The 16,808-nt window shown below is 47.4% G+C and overlaps 1 protein-coding gene across 1 annotated transcript; it reads right to left on the bottom strand.

Annotated features, from left to right (window-relative positions):
• Nucleotides 1-6,158: 6,158 nt before the first annotated feature.
• SNRPD3 (small nuclear ribonucleoprotein D3 polypeptide) lies at nucleotides 6,159-16,779 on the bottom strand. The gene is made up of 4 exons (XM_004319068.4): nucleotides 16,646-16,779; nucleotides 15,115-15,258; nucleotides 7,900-8,092; nucleotides 6,159-6,404 (listed from the first exon to the last, which is right to left on the bottom strand). The coding sequence occupies exons 2-4, from the start codon at nucleotides 15,238-15,240 to the stop codon at nucleotides 6,343-6,345; spliced, it is 381 nt and encodes a 126-aa protein (XP_004319116.1). The 5' UTR covers nucleotides 15,241-15,258; nucleotides 16,646-16,779; the 3' UTR covers nucleotides 6,159-6,342.
• Nucleotides 16,780-16,808: the final 29 nt, after the last annotated feature.

The raw sequence follows: 16,808 nt of genomic DNA, 5'->3' as shown, positions 1-16,808 counted from the left end.
TTTCTCTGGCCGGTGGGAACACACTGTTATAATCCTTTTTGATGGTTCCTTCCCCATCCTGTTTCCTCACACTTGTATGCTGATCGGTATTCTGAATATTCAAGAGGGATCTTCTGCAGACCTCCTGGGTCCTCTATGCAGCTTTTTTCTCCTGCTGTTCTGTACTATGAACCCGAGCTGTCTCCTCAAACCAGAGAGCCTAGTGGTTCCCCCTGTGTCATAGCCTGGAAACTCTCACAAGGCAGTAAGCTCACCTTATTTGTTTCCCATCTCTCAGGGATTTCTCTCCTTCAATGTCCTGAGTTTTGATTTTTTTTTCAGGCATGAGGGTAAGTCTAGGCAATTACCTCCATCTTGGCCAGAAGCAGAAAAAAATCCTGTGTGCTTTGACTTTATTTTTTTAAAAAGGTTATGAAATACTCAGCAGGTGAGTATAGAAGCTGAGACAGTATCAATGAATCAACTGAGTCTAAACCCTCCCTTGTATAGATAACAAACCAGAGGCCTAGACAGAATTGGTAGTGGAGGTAGTCAGAGCCAGAATCCATCTCTTAAGTCTTGGTCTAGTTATCTTTCTATGACATCATCCTTTGTTCTGTATCTTCTTTACCGTGCCAAGTGGTTTTCAATGTTAAAGTCGTATGTTTTCAAAGGAAAGACATGTTTTTTTTTTTTTTTTTTTGCGGTACGCGGGCCTCTCCCGTTGCGGAGCACAGACTCCGGACGCGCAGGCTCAGCAGCCCTGGCTCACGGGCACAGCCGCTCCATGGCATGTGGGATCCTCCCGGTCTGGGGCACGAACCTGTGTCCCCTGCATCGGCAGGCGGACTCTCAACCACTGCGCCACCAGGGAAGCCCGAAAGACATGTTTTTTAAAAAGAGAGAATGTGCTTAAATATTCAGACCTTCATATGATCTTGAGACTGCCCCTTCCCAACTCTGGCAAAAAGTTGGATGCTTACTCTCCAGAGGAGGTTAGAAGGTTTCTGGACTAGAAAGCCTTCCCAGAGACCTGGAAGATGAAGTGAATCTGGACATGAGTGCTGAAAATACCCAGTCCTCTTCCCCCACTGAGCTCCCAGTAGGCCAGCAGTTCAAGGTGAACCCACCTGACAAGACTGAAGGTTTCTCCAAGGAATCTGACCAGCCCAAGAGGAAAGTCCTAAAGATACGGACATTGGAGATTTACTCAAAAAAGTCCAATCAGGTCACCTTACAAACATATATTCTTTTTAATACCCTGCTCTTAAACGTAAGTAGACTACCAATGATTGCCAGGCAGCTAAGGAAAGTCTGTAACACGAAAGACTAAAACAGAAAGGGGTAAGAAAACATCACGCAGGAGATGAAAGCTTCAACACAGCATTTTTTTTTTTTTTTTTTTTTTTTTTTGGTGGTACGCAGGCCTCTCACTGTTGTGGCCTCTCCCGTTGCAGAGCAACAGGCTCCGGATGCGCAGGCTCAGCGGCCATGGCTCACGGGCACAGCCGCTCCGCGGCATGTGGGATCTTCCCGGACCGGGTCACGAACCCGTGTCCCCTGCATCGGCAGGTGGATTCTCAACCACTGCGCCACCAGGGAAGCCCAACACAGCATATTAATTAACGTCCTCAGAGATAGGAAGATATTGCAACCCTGGAATGAGGTCATATTTTTTTTTTGCCCGTGCTGTGTGGCATGTGGGATCTTAGTTCTCCAACCAGGGTTCGAACTCGTGCCCCCTGCAGTGGAAGCATGGAGTTTAACCACTGGGCCGCCAGGGAAGTCCCAAGGTCCTATTAAAAACAAAAAAACAGGACTGGTGTTCCCAGGTGGCGCTGTGGTTAAGAATCTGCCTGCCAATGCAGGGGACATGGGTTCAAGTCCTGGTCCGGGAAGATCCCACATGCCACGGAGCAACAAAGCCCGTGCACCACAACTACTGAGCCTGCACTCTAGAGCCTGCGAGACACAACTACTGAGCCTGCACGCCTAGAGCCCGTGCTCCACAACAAGAGAAGCCACCACAATGAGAAGCCCATGCACCACAAGCGTAGCCCCCCACTCGCCGCAACTAGAAAAAGCCTGCACACAGCAACAAAGACCAAATGCAACCAAAAAATAAATAAAATTTAAAAATTAAAAAAAAAAAAAGAAAAATGAAGCTTCAGAGAATCAACTTGGGGAAATCTACAAAGGAGGTCAAAAAACAAGAAAATGGGGGATAGGGGAGGCAAGGAGAGAAAAGAGGAGAAAAATAGGTAAGTCCAGGAGATCCAACATCTGAATAACAGGAATTCCAGAAAGCAAAATCAGAAAACCAAAGGTAGGAAATCATTAACAAGTAATTCAAGAAAGTTTCCCAGAAATGAAGGATTAAAGTCCATTCTGAAAAGGTTCAGCAAGAGCCTAGCACAATGCACCAATAGACCTTTGCCAAGGCACGTCAGTGTGAATCTCAGAACACTGGCAACAGAAGGGAGAGTCACATACAAAGGTCAGCACTCAGAACGGTCTCAGACATCTCCACATCAACACAAGATGCTAGATGAAAAAGTAACGATGCCTTCAAAATTCTAAAGGAAAACGAACACCAACCTAGAATTTCATACTCAGTCGAGTATGAGAGAACAAGACACTTTCAGACATGCAACGTCTCTAAAAAAATTACTTCCCATGCACCCCTTCTACAGCAGGTCTCTACTGGACGAGGTAATAAACCATGACAGGAAAAGGTTACACAAACAACAGGAGATTCAACAGAGGAAAGTCCATGATAACGGCAATACCTTAGGCACAAAGGAAAGCCAGTCCAGAGTGGGGCCAATCAAGAAGAAACTGATCAAATAGATGATGTATTAATGTCTACAGAGAAGTCTGAGGTTAAACCAGTGACAAGTTGACAGAAAATTAAGCCAATAAGAATGTAAGTGAATTAATTCTAGGAAAAAGTTAGTTCTGCAGGAAAGTAACCTAGTCTACCACCTGGCTCAGCTGTGATTTAAATGCCCAGCCCTAATAACATAAATACTGAATATGATCTAACCAGAATTATAATATCAGGGAGATGGGTGATGGGGAGCCCATGCATGGTGGGCAGGAGGAAGGAGAAGCTGAAAGATAAATGCCTAAAACGAAATATCAAGGAGTAGCCATACAAACAGGTTTAAATTGAGACATGGAGGCAAATACAAACAACCAGCCAAGAGTTGAAAGGGACTCCCCAGAAGCAGGGGAAATGGGGGAGAGGGTCAGACAGGGCAGGAGGGCTGTTGTTTTTCATAATAAGCCTCTCAGAACTATTTGCTCTTTCAATGTGAGTAACTGATTTTTTTCTAAAGTGCAAGATATAAAACTGTTTATAAAGCTCTATGTTTTAGGTTAATCTTCTTTATTGTTTTATAAAACTTCCAGGGAATTCCCTGGCAGTCCAGTTTGGGACTCAGCTGCTGAGAGCCCGGGTTCAATCCCTGGTCAGGAAACTGAGATCCCACAAGCCGTGTGGTGCAGCCAAAAATCAGAATTAAAAAATGTAGCGCTTACATAAAATAAGACACTCTAGACCAGGGTCAAAATGTGACCTTGGATATACCGAATTAGAATCATGGAGTCGTGGCGGCAAGGGCATGGTTTAAAATGCAGATTTCTGGGTTCAAATTCCAGACCAAGTAATAGGCACCTCTAGGGGTGGTGCTGTGCAACCTTCACTTCTAACAAGATCTCTAGCCGATGTGGAAACCACTGCTCTAACTCACTATATTACTAATTCAGGAGGCTCAATTAAGAAGCCAATAAATCAATGTCTAAATCAAGGGGAAGGGGGAGAGTATTCCAGACAGGGCACTATGGGTATCATAACTTCTACCTGAAAGAAACCCACTCTATGTGTAACTCAATGTGCATGTTTCTTTTCTTATCAGAAACAAGTTAACTCTTGTTCACATCTAAAACAAATTAACTCCCTTCCACAGTGAGTTCACTGGAAACCACCCCACGTGCAGGAAACCCTCCACTGGAGCAGCACTGCTTGTTGGGTCACTGGCCACACTGCATCCAAACATATCAGAGGAGCTGGGGGTGGGGGAGCAAGAGACACAACACAGGGGCTGCTCTCGGGGGGAACGGTCCTGTTAGCTGACAGACTCAATGATGCTCACTGTCCTCGAGTTATTACAGGAATGAAACAAGGTCTGTCACCACGTGGTTGTGTCATAACCACAAGACAAAGCTTACTAGAAAATCTCTGCTTGATACAGATGGCCAACAAACACATGAAAAGATGCTCAACATCACTAATTATTAGAGAAATGCAAATCAAAACCACAATGAGGTACCACCTCACACTGGTCAGAATGGCCATCATCAAAAAAATCTATAAACAATAAATGCTGGAGAGGTTGTGGAGAAAAGGGAACCCTCTTGCACTGTTGGTGGGAATGTAAATTGATACAGCCACTATGGAGAACAGTATGGAGGTTCCTTAAAAAACTAAAAATAGGGGCTTCCCTGGTGGTGAAGTGGTTGGGAATCTGCCTGCCAACACAGGGGACACGGGTTCAAGCCCTGGTCCAGGAAGATCCCACATGCTGTGGAGCGACTAAGCCCGTGCGCCACAGCTACTGAGCCTGTGCTCTAGAGCCCGCGAACCACAACTACTGAAGTCTGTGTGCCTGGAGACCGTGCTCTGCAACAGGAGAAGCCACTGCAATAAGAAGCCCACACACCGTGATGAAGAGTGGCCCCCGCTCGTGGAACAATGTCCACGTCTCTTCTCCTACCCTGCAAATAGGTTCATCAGTACCATTTTTCTAGATTCGATATGTATGCGTTAATGAACGATATACTTTTTTTCTCTTTCTTCAAGCTGTATGACAGACTCTAGGTTCATCCACATCACTATAAATGACCCAGTTTCGTTCCTTTTTATGGCTAATACTCCGTTGTATATATGTACCACATCTTCTTTATCCATTCATCTGCTGATGGACATTTAGGTTGCTTCCATGTCATGGCTATTGTAAATAGTGCTGCAATGAACTTTGGGACATATGTATCTTTTTAAATTATGTTTTTCTCAGGGTGTATGCCCAGCAGTGGGATTGCTAGATCATATGGTAGTGCTATTTTTAGTTTTCTGGGTTTTTTTAAAATTTAATTTATTTATTTTTGGCTGCGTTGGGTCTTTGTTGCTGCGCGCGGGCTTTCTCTAGTTGCGGCGAGCGGGGGCTACTCTTCGTTGCGGTGCACGGGCTCCTCATCGCGGTGGCTTCTCTTATTGTGGAGCACGGGCTCTAGAGCACAGGCTCAGTAGTTGTGGCGCACGGGCTTAGTTGCTCCGTGGCATGTGGGATCTTCCCGGACCAGGGCTCGAACCCGCGTCCCCTGCATTGACAGGCGGGTTCTTAACCACTGCGCCACCAGGGAAGCCCCCTCTCCATTATTTTTAAAGTCCTGACACATCAGGATCATTTTTTAAAATTAATTAATTAATTTGGTTTTGGTTGTGTTGGGTCTTCATTGCTGTGCGCAGGCTTTCTTTAGTTGCGGCAAGCGGGGGCTTCTCTTCTTTGCGGTGCACAGGCTTCTAATTGTGGCGGCTTCTCTTGTTGAAGAGCACGGGCTCTAGCCGCGCAGACTTCAGTAGTTGTGGCACACAGACTCTAGAGCGCAGGTTCAGTAGTTGTGGCACGGGCTTAGTTGCTCCGCGGCATGTGGGATCTTTCTGGACCAGGGATGGAACCCGTGTCCCCTGCGTTGGCAGGCGGATTCATAACCACTGTGCCACCCAGGGAAGCCCTGAATTACCTTTTAATATTGGATTACTTTTGCTAAATGCTGAGTCACTGGGGTTTCCAGGCTACAAGGTCACAGTATTAGGTTTTTTTCACAGACCATGACCACGTGTGTTGTGTTGTTCAAGCTGAGCTGATGGTGCGCCCACAAAGGCTGCCTGAACAAGTGCTGCATGAATGTCCGTGCCGACAAACGAGGCAATCTGTGCACCCTCGGAGTTGTTCCAAGGGCTTAACCAGCAACTGGCCTGGAACAGCAGCTTATGCTCTTATCAGTAACTATGCTACTTCAAACTGGAAAAAAGCAGGACATCTCCCAGGGTGTGAAAGTTTAACCTGCTGCCAAAGCAAACACACACACACACACACAAAAAAAAAACTACAAAATGAACACACAGTCCTTATATTCTCAAAAAGAGAAAAACCCACCACAATTATTTAGTTTAACATTTACCCAGATCTAAAGAAAAAGATGTCAAAAGATAACCTAGGACATATACATACGCACGCACCCCCTGACCCAGATAACCTAAAAGAAAAAAATAAGGGCAAAGTTCTGTCCAAGATAAATTTATCTTCGTTTCTGGAAGATGTTGCCACGTCCCATTCCACGTCCTCTCCCTCTTGCGGCCACTACAAGGTGGGGAAGAGAAAGGACAAGGCCAAGTCAGTAAGGACTCATATCACAGAGCAGCCAGAGCCCTAGGACATGGCCCAGGAAGGGGACTGAAAGGCCACCCCGTCCAGCACCACGCTCACCCCGTCACATTTCACGGGGTAAACAGAGACCCTGGGAGGGGCAGGTGCCTGGCATCAGAGCTGGAGAGCCCTGGACTCCTGCCTTCCAGCCCAGCACTGTTCCCCACCAGAGGCAAGGCCTTGTGGCAAAGGTGGTTTGGGGACCCAGTATGGGAACCATAGACAAGGTGACTTCTCAGAGCTGGCCCAGGGTGAGCTAATAAAACATGACAGATGCATTTAATTCACACTTAAAATTCTGAAACAAACAGATGTTAAATGTTAATATCTATTAAATCTGGGTGAGGGGTTTTATTATTCTTCGAGCTATTCTGCAGGTGTGAAATATTTTGGAATGGGGGGAAAAACCAAAACCACTCCCCACATAAAGACTGCTGTTCTCTGTGACCCAAAGGTTCTAGGAGACCAGTGGCTTTGAAGAACAGGTGACAATATCCTTCTCCAGGACAAAGGTCCAGAGCTTTGGTCCCATCTCCCCACAACTATCTCTCTTCCAGGAAGGGCAAGGAGATTCTCTGATCAGTTTTTCTGGAGGGCATTTTAAAGGGTTACTCTACTGAGTCTTTAAACTCAACATATGTACTGCAGCTAAAGATACTGACAGAGACGCTGGTGACTTTCCTGCACTGTAAAGCCTTTTACCAATAAATACTAAGACAGTTCCTAGCGACTGCATTTGCTTTCTTAGCTAATCAACATGGCAGAACTTTTCAGGACCCACATACAAAACTCTGGTTGGGCTAACCAAGAAAAGAGGTCAGACCAAGTCACCGGGAAAAGGCTAGTCCCACTTTTGGAAAGTGGTAAAGGAAGGACTTATTTTCAAATGTAAGAAGTTTTGAAAATGAAGTCAGCCCCCTTTAATGGGTAAAGATGGCTCAAAACTGCTTACTTATCTGAAAGTGGATCCCCCCCCCCATTTCCCTTATTTATATTGCGTATCAGGAGACATTCCCAGCCTCAAGAGGAACTATTATCCCATTGCTTTAGGAGTCAGCTAATCAACACCACAGTGCCTCTAGTCAGCAAACTAGGCCAGGGCAAGCTTCCCCCAGACACCCCAGAATTTCTGAAAACAAAGGGCCTCCTAGAGAGTCATTATAGGAGACTTATCTACTCTTTCATTTAAGTCCCCATCTTCTTTCTAAGGAGCCACTTTGGAGTTTGCATAGCTCCTGTGAATGGGATCAGGTGAGGAAGACAGAGAAGGCAGGGCACTTGGACCCCCCAAGACTGCAGGGAAAAGGGGTGGCAGTGGGTATGGAGTGGCTCAGGTCAGGTCCACCCCCATGCCCCAACAACAACAGGGCATTTCTAAAAGGTACACGACACACCCACATGTCACAACCAGTGCACGAGGAGCACCTACCTTGGGCCTTCAGAATAGCAGCCTTTCCCCGACCGGCCCCCGAGCCTTGGTTTTTATTTTTCATGCTCTTTAACATGGGTGCGTTTTTCAGCATGTCAGGCAAAATCAGAAAGCGGATCTTGCTGCCACGGATGTACACCTGCTCCAGCTGTGCCACTCGGCCATCTCTGTATGTGACTGTGATGTTGGACATCTGGAAGGGAACCACCGGCTCATGAGTAAAGGCCAACAGCACCAGTGGAGAGCAGGGTACGTGAAGACAAGCCTTGGCAAAGAGGGGAGTCCAGAAATGCAGAAACTCACATCACTAAGTAAAGCTGGGGGAACTCCAGAGGGCCTATTGTGTGCGCCAGGGACTGTGCTCAGCACTTCACAGAGATGGTCCTAACAGTATGAGATTTCCCCCCCACACACCTTTTTTTTTTTTTTTTTGTGGTACGCGGGCCTCTCACTGTTGTGGCCTCTCCCGTTGCAGAGCACAGGCTCCAGACGCGCAGGCTCAGCGGCCATGGCTCACAGGCCCAGCTGCTCCGCGGCATGTGGGATCTTCCCGGACCGGGGCATGAACCCGTGTCCCCTGAATCGGCAGGCGGACTCTCAACCACTGCGCCACCAGGGAAGCCCAAGATTTCCCATTTTTAAAGATAAAAAAACTAAGGCACTTGTCCAAGGTCCAACAGCCAGAAGGCAGGGGCTCCTGATTCAAATGCCTGGACTGGCCCCCAGAGCCCCAACTCTGCCATCCTCGCTCTCCCACCAGCACGTGATAAACTAACTGAAATGGCTTAGAATTGCTTGTCCAAACCCTGTGTCCCCTCCCGTATCTGCCCAGCACATGGACTGCAAAGGCGCCATGAGGGTTACGAGCGTGCACCAGATGCGGTCCCTGACCTCCCAGGGGACACACTCGAGTAAGTGAGACAGAGCCCCTCTGGCTTGGGTGACAGGGACTGAGAAGTGGGGGTGGCAGTGCCTGCACGAATGGCTCAGAATACAGGACAGGTGTGAGGCGAGAGTTCACACAAAGACCAGACAGGACATGGAGCAGAGGAACTGGGACTGAGGGCAGGGTCGTCACCTCAGAGACTATGGGGCCATGCAAGTTTGTGGATAGAGGCAGGGCAGACAGGGCTAGGGCGGCACTTCGGACAGATGAATGCGTCAACCATGGGATGGGGGGTGGGGGATGAAGGGGGGCTTAGAGGAGAATCCAGCCAGGATACTGGCCGGGCGTGGGAACGTGACACAAACCTGCCAGTGCCAATCTCAACAGGCACCACGTTTATCAGATAAAGCAGCTTATTTTACCAGCCTTCTGGATGGAAAAGGACTACAATTTATTCAGAATGGGTCAAGCCTACATGGGAGAGAGGTGTGCTGGCTCCCCAATTTCTGCTGCTTGTTGTCACCTCAGCCTGACTTGCTCTTTTCTTCAAGTGTTAACTGGCCCCCGTGGCCTCTGCATGAGCGCCCAGCGGCAGAAAGATCAAACACGCTCTAAGGCTGCCCTGCAGCTGCCAAGCCGCCTCCCCTCCAGCACATCCTGGTACATCTCACTCCCTCCTCTGTCACTGCCTCCCCAACCCTCTCTGAGAATCCCTGACAGAGGCTGTTACGGAAGATCAACAACACTTACACTGAGTGCTCTCACAAACGGCACGTGTCCACCTGGGCTGAAGCAAGAAAGAGCCCAGCATCCCTAGTCCTATTACAGCCTAGGAACCAGGCGGGCCGCTGCCTCGCGCTCTCTCCACGGCACCAGCAGAGAAATGGCCGTGCCGTGTATCCCTCCGCCGGGTACACAGCTTGTCAACAAGCCCGAGCTGCGCTCGCATCATGAGCTAAAGGCAGCAACTTGTGTGAACTCGGTTTAAATGAAAGTCAGGCAGGAACACCCCGTCCATTCAACTCTCCCAAACAGCCACAATGAAACACAGATGGCATAAGCCAGGTGCCCAACTGCAATGACACTTTGGGGAGAGAAGATCTTAGTACAGATCGTCTCTGTACTCATTACCCACATGTCTGGGGCCGGGGTGGAGAGTGCTGGGTGGCCAAGGATAGTCGGTCACAGCATCCCAGCTGTGGGGCACATGGCGAGCAGCCAGCAGATGTTCACCCCCTCCCTGTCCCACCATCCTCATTTTCCTGTCTGGAACCTGACAGTCAGAACTGAGGGCTTGATGCTTTCAGAGGCAATGGGATCCAACAGGTTTACTCTAGGCCTCATTTTAGAGACTGTCGCCAAGTTCACAGACTTGGGAGTCAGACACTTGGGTTTAGATTGGCTCCTTCCATGCTTGGTCACCCTGGGCATCTGGAAGCTTGTCCTCAGAGAGGTCCTGTAATGATTCAAGGACCTATTGTATGTAAAACCCCAGCATAGTACCTGGCACAGAATGTGCATGCAATGAACAGAACCTTCTGGCACTATTAAGCACACAGCCATTTGGAGACAGGTCCTAGTTTGACAAGTTAAACTAAGACTTCAAAATACTTAACAGCACCCAGTAGAATTTAGAGTTTGGTTTCTAAATTCTACTCCCAACCTAAAAGAAAGCAAGGCTCCTGAAGAAATGGCTGATTCCAGAGCTGGGTTAGGGAAGGTAAAAGATGAGCCTGTAACAAGCATCTTATACCAGAAGGTAGGGATGTGCTCCCCCAAAATGACCAGGACACACCAAAGGACACAGGAGTCAGCCTGAGAGGCTCCTACTGGTCAAATCTGGGATAACTGGAACATCAAAATAAACATTGACAGCAATGGATTGTAACACCCTTAACAAAACATATTGACAGTATGAGCCTATATTGATAGTAAATGAATGGATAAATGGGGGGTAAGGGAATGCACTTCCATACAGCAGACCCAATAAATACAGAAAGAATGATGGAGGAAAAACAAAAATTATTCTTTGCAACCGTAATAGTAAAAAGATTCAAGCAAGAATCTTCACGGGAAGCTAAATGGGGCTGAGGAATGGGACAATAATGAGGAACAGAATACTCACAAGGTATTTACTTAAAGAACCTCCCCACAAAATTCTCATTAGTTACAAAAGGAAAAGGAACATACAGTGGAGAGACCACATAACACCTTAACCAAAAGATCAAGGTTAACATTGCAAACAAGGGGCAAACAGGTGTTTAGGCCTGACTGACCCTCTGAGGAGACAAAAATCACACAATAACAGCCCATAAAAGCATAACCCAAATCTAATTAGGAAGAAGCATCAGAGAAACCCCAATCAAGGGACATTCTAACAAAATAACTGGCCTCTAGTCTTCAGAATCATCAATGGTGTGAAAAACAAACTTGGAGGAACCGTCCCAGACTAAAGAAGCATCAAATGAGTTGACAACTAAACCCAGGAGGCAGAGAGGACTACACGGCCATAAAGGACACACTGTGCACCTGTAGAAACTGGATACACTGCAGGTTAAAGTACTGACTCAATCTTGGAGTTCTTGAATAACTGTACTATGGATACAGTAAGAGGAAATATACACAGATATACACAACATATTATGCAATAAAGGAGTATGATGACTGCAATCCACTCTCAAATAGCTCAGAAGAAACATCTAGGTAGATTTTTCCACAGACCATTGTGCCACAGCCAAGAAAAAAGTTCAAATAGTCCTGTCACTGACAGGGTGATCATGCCAAAGCCCCCAAAGCATCATTTCTGCAGAATCTATTAACTATCACTTTTCCCCCACCAAAATGTCTAGGAATTACGTCACTTTAAAGATAATGAAATTTTGGATTTGCCCCTTACTCTCTTTTTAAAAAATAACATTTACTGTGCTTTATGATCACAAGCTTAACACATGATTGTCATTTTAAGGTAAGAAAAATATTTTTTTTAATTTAATCACATATAATTTCCCACGAAAAAACAACTATTCACTTTGGTCTTCCTCAAAAATCTTTTTTTGTTTTAAATTTTATTTACTTATTTTTTTGGCTGCATTGGGTCTTCGTTGCTGCGTGTGGGCTTTCTCTAGTTGCGGTGAGAGGGGGCTACTCTTCGTTGCGGTGCATGGGCTTCTCATTGCGGTGGCTTCTCTTGTTACGCGCTCTAGGCACACGGGCTCAGTAGTTGTGGCTCGCAGGCTCTAGAGCACAGGCTCAGTAGTTGTGGCACATGGGCTTAGTTGTTCTGGGGCATATGGGATCTTCCTGGACCAGGGCTCGAACCCGTGTCCCCTGCATTGGCAGGCAGGTTCCTAACCACTGCGCCACCAGGGAAGTCCCCCACACCATTTTTATAATAGAAAATGTTATTAAAACCCAACATCAAATGGCGAACACTGAACTCCAGCTGCCCTCTAGCAAAGAACAAGCAGAGAGAGAGCCAAGAGGACACTCTCATCCCCAAAGGGCACACTTACTGGGACTAGGAAGAAAGGAGAACAGCAGGCACCATCGGCCTCCCAGCCCGGGGACATGTGAGTCAACTGTGCTGGGTGCTCATCACAGTGGGCTCAGCTCCACCACAGCCTGCTGGGGTCTATCCAACGCGCCAGGTTTCGCTATACCCCGTGAGGCCTCGAATCTTGGCATGGGCAGGGTAACAGGCTGAATTGTACCCACCCCCCAAATTCATATATTGAAGTCTTAGCCCCCACCAACATGACTGTATTTCAAGACTGGATCTTTACAGAGGTAACTGGGCCCTAGTCCAATATGACTTATGTCCTTATAAGAAGAGATTATGATACGGACACACACAGAGGGAAGACCACATGAAGATAAAGGAAGAACACAGCCATCTATAAGCCAAGGAGAGAGGCTTGGAATAGATCCTTCCCTCATGGCCCTCAGAAGAACCAACCTTGCAACACCTTGATCTCGAACTTCTAGCCTCCAGAACCCTGAGAATAAATTTCTGTTGTTTAAGCCACCCAGCATAGGACTCTGTTATGGCAGCCCTAGCAGATTAACACAGGTGGAAGGAGGTGGCAGGCCCCCACTGTCTGACACGCAACGGCTCATTTATCCTGCACTACAGTCCTCAGGCTGAGGTGCTATTTTTATCCCTGATTTAGAAAGGAGGGAACAGAGGGTGAGGGAGGTCCAAAGCTCACGACAAGTCATACCAGGTGGCAGGCTGCAATGATTCCAGATCCATCACAGGGTCTGTGTGCTTTACTTCACACTGGCTACCATTAGAGAGAACACCAAGGGCACCCGGTCAGACACCTTACCTTCACGTTATAGATGGGAAGTCTGAAGCTCTGCAAACTCAGGAAGCTATCCAAATAAACAGCTGAATAAACAGACGAAGATTCCCATCCTAGTCTTGCATTCTACTCACCAAACTGAAGCACCTTAAAATGGATGAGGATGCCTTCAGCCAGAGGACTGGACCTATGACAGCCATACCTCATGAAGGCAAAGGAGGCCTGGCCCCACCAGACCTGCAGAGAGGCCACCCACCCACCTCTGTGGCGTTAACACCGAGGAGAGAAACCTGCAGTCAACAGATGTCTATTTCCCCAAACACGAGGGAACCCCCAGCTGGTCAACCTGGCAGGAAGAGGATGCTCAAAGCTACAGAGAAATCACAAATAAACCAATGAACCCTGTGAAACAATGGATACTTAGGACACCTGTCCTGCAATATGACCTTGGGTAAGTCACCTCACCTCTCTGACCTTCAGTTTTCTCACCTAGAAAATATCAACAGGTACCATATGTTGACATTTACAATGTGCAAGGCGCTGAGCTAGTTGCCCCCCCCCGCCCCACACACACACACACTCTCTCTCTCTCTCTCTCTCATCTGATCTTCAGAACAGCCCTGGGGTGGGGGTATTACCCCAGTGGCAGTCTTAGGAGTGCACTGCTCGGACTGGGATCCACCACAGCATTCACCCTGAAGCCACTCTCTTGTCAGGCTGCCAGCCAATGACTGACCACAGTGGGGGTATAGCGCCAGGCCACCTGTGCCCCATGCTAGACTCTTCCAATGAGAAACCTTCCTTTGCCTGGCTGAGACTTCCTCAGAGATACATTCCTACTCAACCCTCCTTCCTTTCCTCTCTCCTTTCCCCAGTGTCAGACCAGCACCCCAGACTGAAAGCTCTCCTGCTCCCTCTCCTTTACCCTTTATTGTTAGCTTTCCCAGTCAATCTCTTGCAGAACTAATTCTGTTCTCATTTTACAGATGAGAAAACTGAGGTGATTAACATGCCCAAGGTCAATCAGAATTCAAAGCCACATCTGATTCCAAAGTCCAAGCTCTTAAGGAGAAATTATGTTACACTTTGTAAAGCGATGCCATACAAATCCACCTGACTATTAACAAAAAGCAATGCTGTGCCACGGGAAGGGCACCACATCAAGAAGTGGCTCCAACATTTATTAACAGTGACGTTCAGTAGATGAGTCCTTTAATCTTATTCTTCCTATCTTTTTTTTTTAAGGTTTATTATTTATTTATTTTATTTATCTCTGGCTGCGTTGGTTCTTAGTTGCGGCATGCGGGATCTTTCGTTGTGGCTTTTCTCTCTCTAGTTGTGGCGCACGGGTTCCAGAGCACGTGAGCTCTGTAGTTTTCGGCACATGGGCTCTAGTTTAGACATGCAAGCTCAGTAGTTGTAGCACTCAGGCTTAGTTGCCCCATGGCACGTGGGATCTTAGTTCCCTGACCAGGGATCGAACCCACATTCCCTGCATTGTAAGGCGGATTCTTTACTACTGGACCACCAGGGAAGTCCCCTATTCTTCCTATCTTATGGATGATGAAACTATCACCAAACCTGCTTACCTCACAAGGTAGTTGCTATAAATGCAATCAAATGAGATGCCTCCCCCAAGAAAAATGGCAATAAACACAATATGTGAGCGGAAGATTCTGCTAACTGCAAAGCACTATGCAAACATATGGGGTAAATGAACAGTGGCCCCGAACCCGATGGTCCTCTTGAAGGTAGTGTCACTTTTCTTAAACAGGTCCCCAAAATATGGGAGAAAATGATTATGGGATTGGGAGACACAAAGAACAAAGTTAAATATTCCAAACTTCCGAATGGCTCTTATTTCTACTCACATCCCCAGTACCTGTAGCAGTGCCTGGCACACATTAGGCACTCGGTAAATAACTGCTGAATGAGAACTTCAAAAAGACCCCCAGCCACCATCTTTCTGTCCTCCAAGGCACAGGCTCAAGCTTCCCCCACAGCCTCAAGTGCAAAGCAGGATACCTGGCAGTTCATGTTGTCCTCCGCTTCAATGAGCTTCCCTCGATACACCTCACCAGTGTTCGTCTCACATGTCACGATGTGACCCTCAGCCTCATGCAGGACTTTAATCGGCACGCCAATAGACATCTCGGCAGGAAGAGAGTTCTACAGTGAGAGAGACAACAGTTAGTTCACCTTTCAGAGCCCAAGAAGGCATGTGGCAAACACCACGCCCTCAAGGCCTGAAACTACACAAAACTTAGACAAGATGCCAAAGGTGCGTTTGTTATTATTATTATTATTTTTTACAGAAAAAAGTAGCTTAATTCCTAGCTTGAAGGACCTATCTGGCAAACACATGCAAGATGTGGGTGGGGAGGAACAGGGGAGCTAAAGGGAAAGCTAATGGGAATGAAAAGTTCCTCCCATCTCCCTCCCACTGTAGATCGCTTACTTTTCATCAAATAACTATGTGTTCCCCAATACTGTGTGTTGGAGAAGAGAAGGTTGAAATGCATGTATATTTGTCAACCCTCAGTTGTAGGTAACATCTCTTGGAGAACCTATGACGCAGACCTGAGCTGTCCAAGGCAGTAGCCACTGTCTGCATGCAGCTACTGAAATTAAACTCAATTAAAGTGAAATAAAATTAAAATAGAAAATTCAGTCCCTCAGTCACATCAGCCACGTTTCAAGAGCCCAATGCAGTAGGCACTAAGCAGTGCAGATACAGACCAAAAGATCCAGGCAAATCGAGAAGAGGCAGTGCATTTAATTCAACCCATTAACTGCTCTCTGACCCTCCACCTACTTCACCATCAAGGCTAAAGAGAAAATAGCAAAATGTTCACAAAGTGACAATGTGCTACAAGCAGGAAATGCTTATCTTGGAGGAAAAACATAATCAGGGCAAGAGCCCGACTTGACCTAATTGAAAGGGAAAAGCAGTGGACTTTTTCCGTTCCAAGATGGGCACATCAAGAGAGGAAAAGGAACAGGAGAAGTTGGGAAAGACAGGCTCCCCTGGTGCGGAGCCTTAGGAGTGTGGATTTTATGCTGAACGCAGTGGGGGAACCACGGCAGTATAGGAATTATCCGATGGAAAGGCATCCGCACTTACAAAATGAATCGAACACGATTTAGAAGCAGGGAAACTTGATAAAAACTTGTGTAACAGTGTAGAAAGCATGAAGGGACCAGTGTCTGAAAGGGGGATGGAGGCTGAGATGCAAAGGGCTTTGAAAAGGATCACCCAGGTAGGATTTGGGGGAAGGAGGCAATCAGTCAGAAATGATCTCAAGACCATTACCTGAATGATTCAAAAAACACCGGCCTGGAGAGGTATAGAAACTGAAGAGCATGTACTTTGGGGAAAAGCTAACGAACTCACTCCCAGGCGCTAGTGAGGCGACGCTCATGTTTCGATGGCCAGGCTTCCCGCTCTTCTCCCTCCCCGAGCCCCGCAAAGCTTCCCGGCAGCGCGTCCTCCTCCAGTCCCCGGCTCCTCGCGGGTACCTCGGCCTACCCTCGCCCGCCCCCGGCCTCTCCTCACCGGTTCCGGTCTCCTCTTCCTTTCTGGTGCGGAGGTGACTCTTGGCGACTGCGAAGGCGTTGAGCGAGTGAATGGCGGGTCCCGCGCTCCCAGAATACCACGCGTTCCCAAAATGCCTCGCGCAGGGCCCGCCCCCTTCCTTTTCCTAGTGGCGGGCGCGGTC

Source organism: Tursiops truncatus, chromosome 13 (genome assembly GCF_011762595.2).
Source record: "Tursiops truncatus isolate mTurTru1 chromosome 13, mTurTru1.mat.Y, whole genome shotgun sequence".
Classification (NCBI taxonomy): Eukaryota; Metazoa; Chordata; class Mammalia; order Artiodactyla; family Delphinidae; genus Tursiops; species Tursiops truncatus.
Note: the sequence above shows the minus strand (reverse complement) of the source record. Positions and strands in the feature narration are given on the sequence as shown.

Excerpts from the sequence above, each read along its gene's own strand:
- SNRPD3 (XM_004319068.4), bottom strand. The coding sequence starts at position 15,240 with ATGTCTATTGGCGTGCCGATTAAAGTCCTGCATGAGGCTGAGGGTCAC. Across the intron at positions 8,093-15,114 it reads AGGACAACATGAACTGCCAG|ATGTCCAACATCACAGTCAC; the intron begins GTATCCTGCTTT and ends GTTCCCTTCCAG. Across the intron at positions 6,405-7,899 it reads TGCTATTCTGAAGGCCCAAG|TGGCCGCAAGAGGGAGAGGA; the intron begins GTAGGTGCTCCT and ends CCCACCTTGTAG.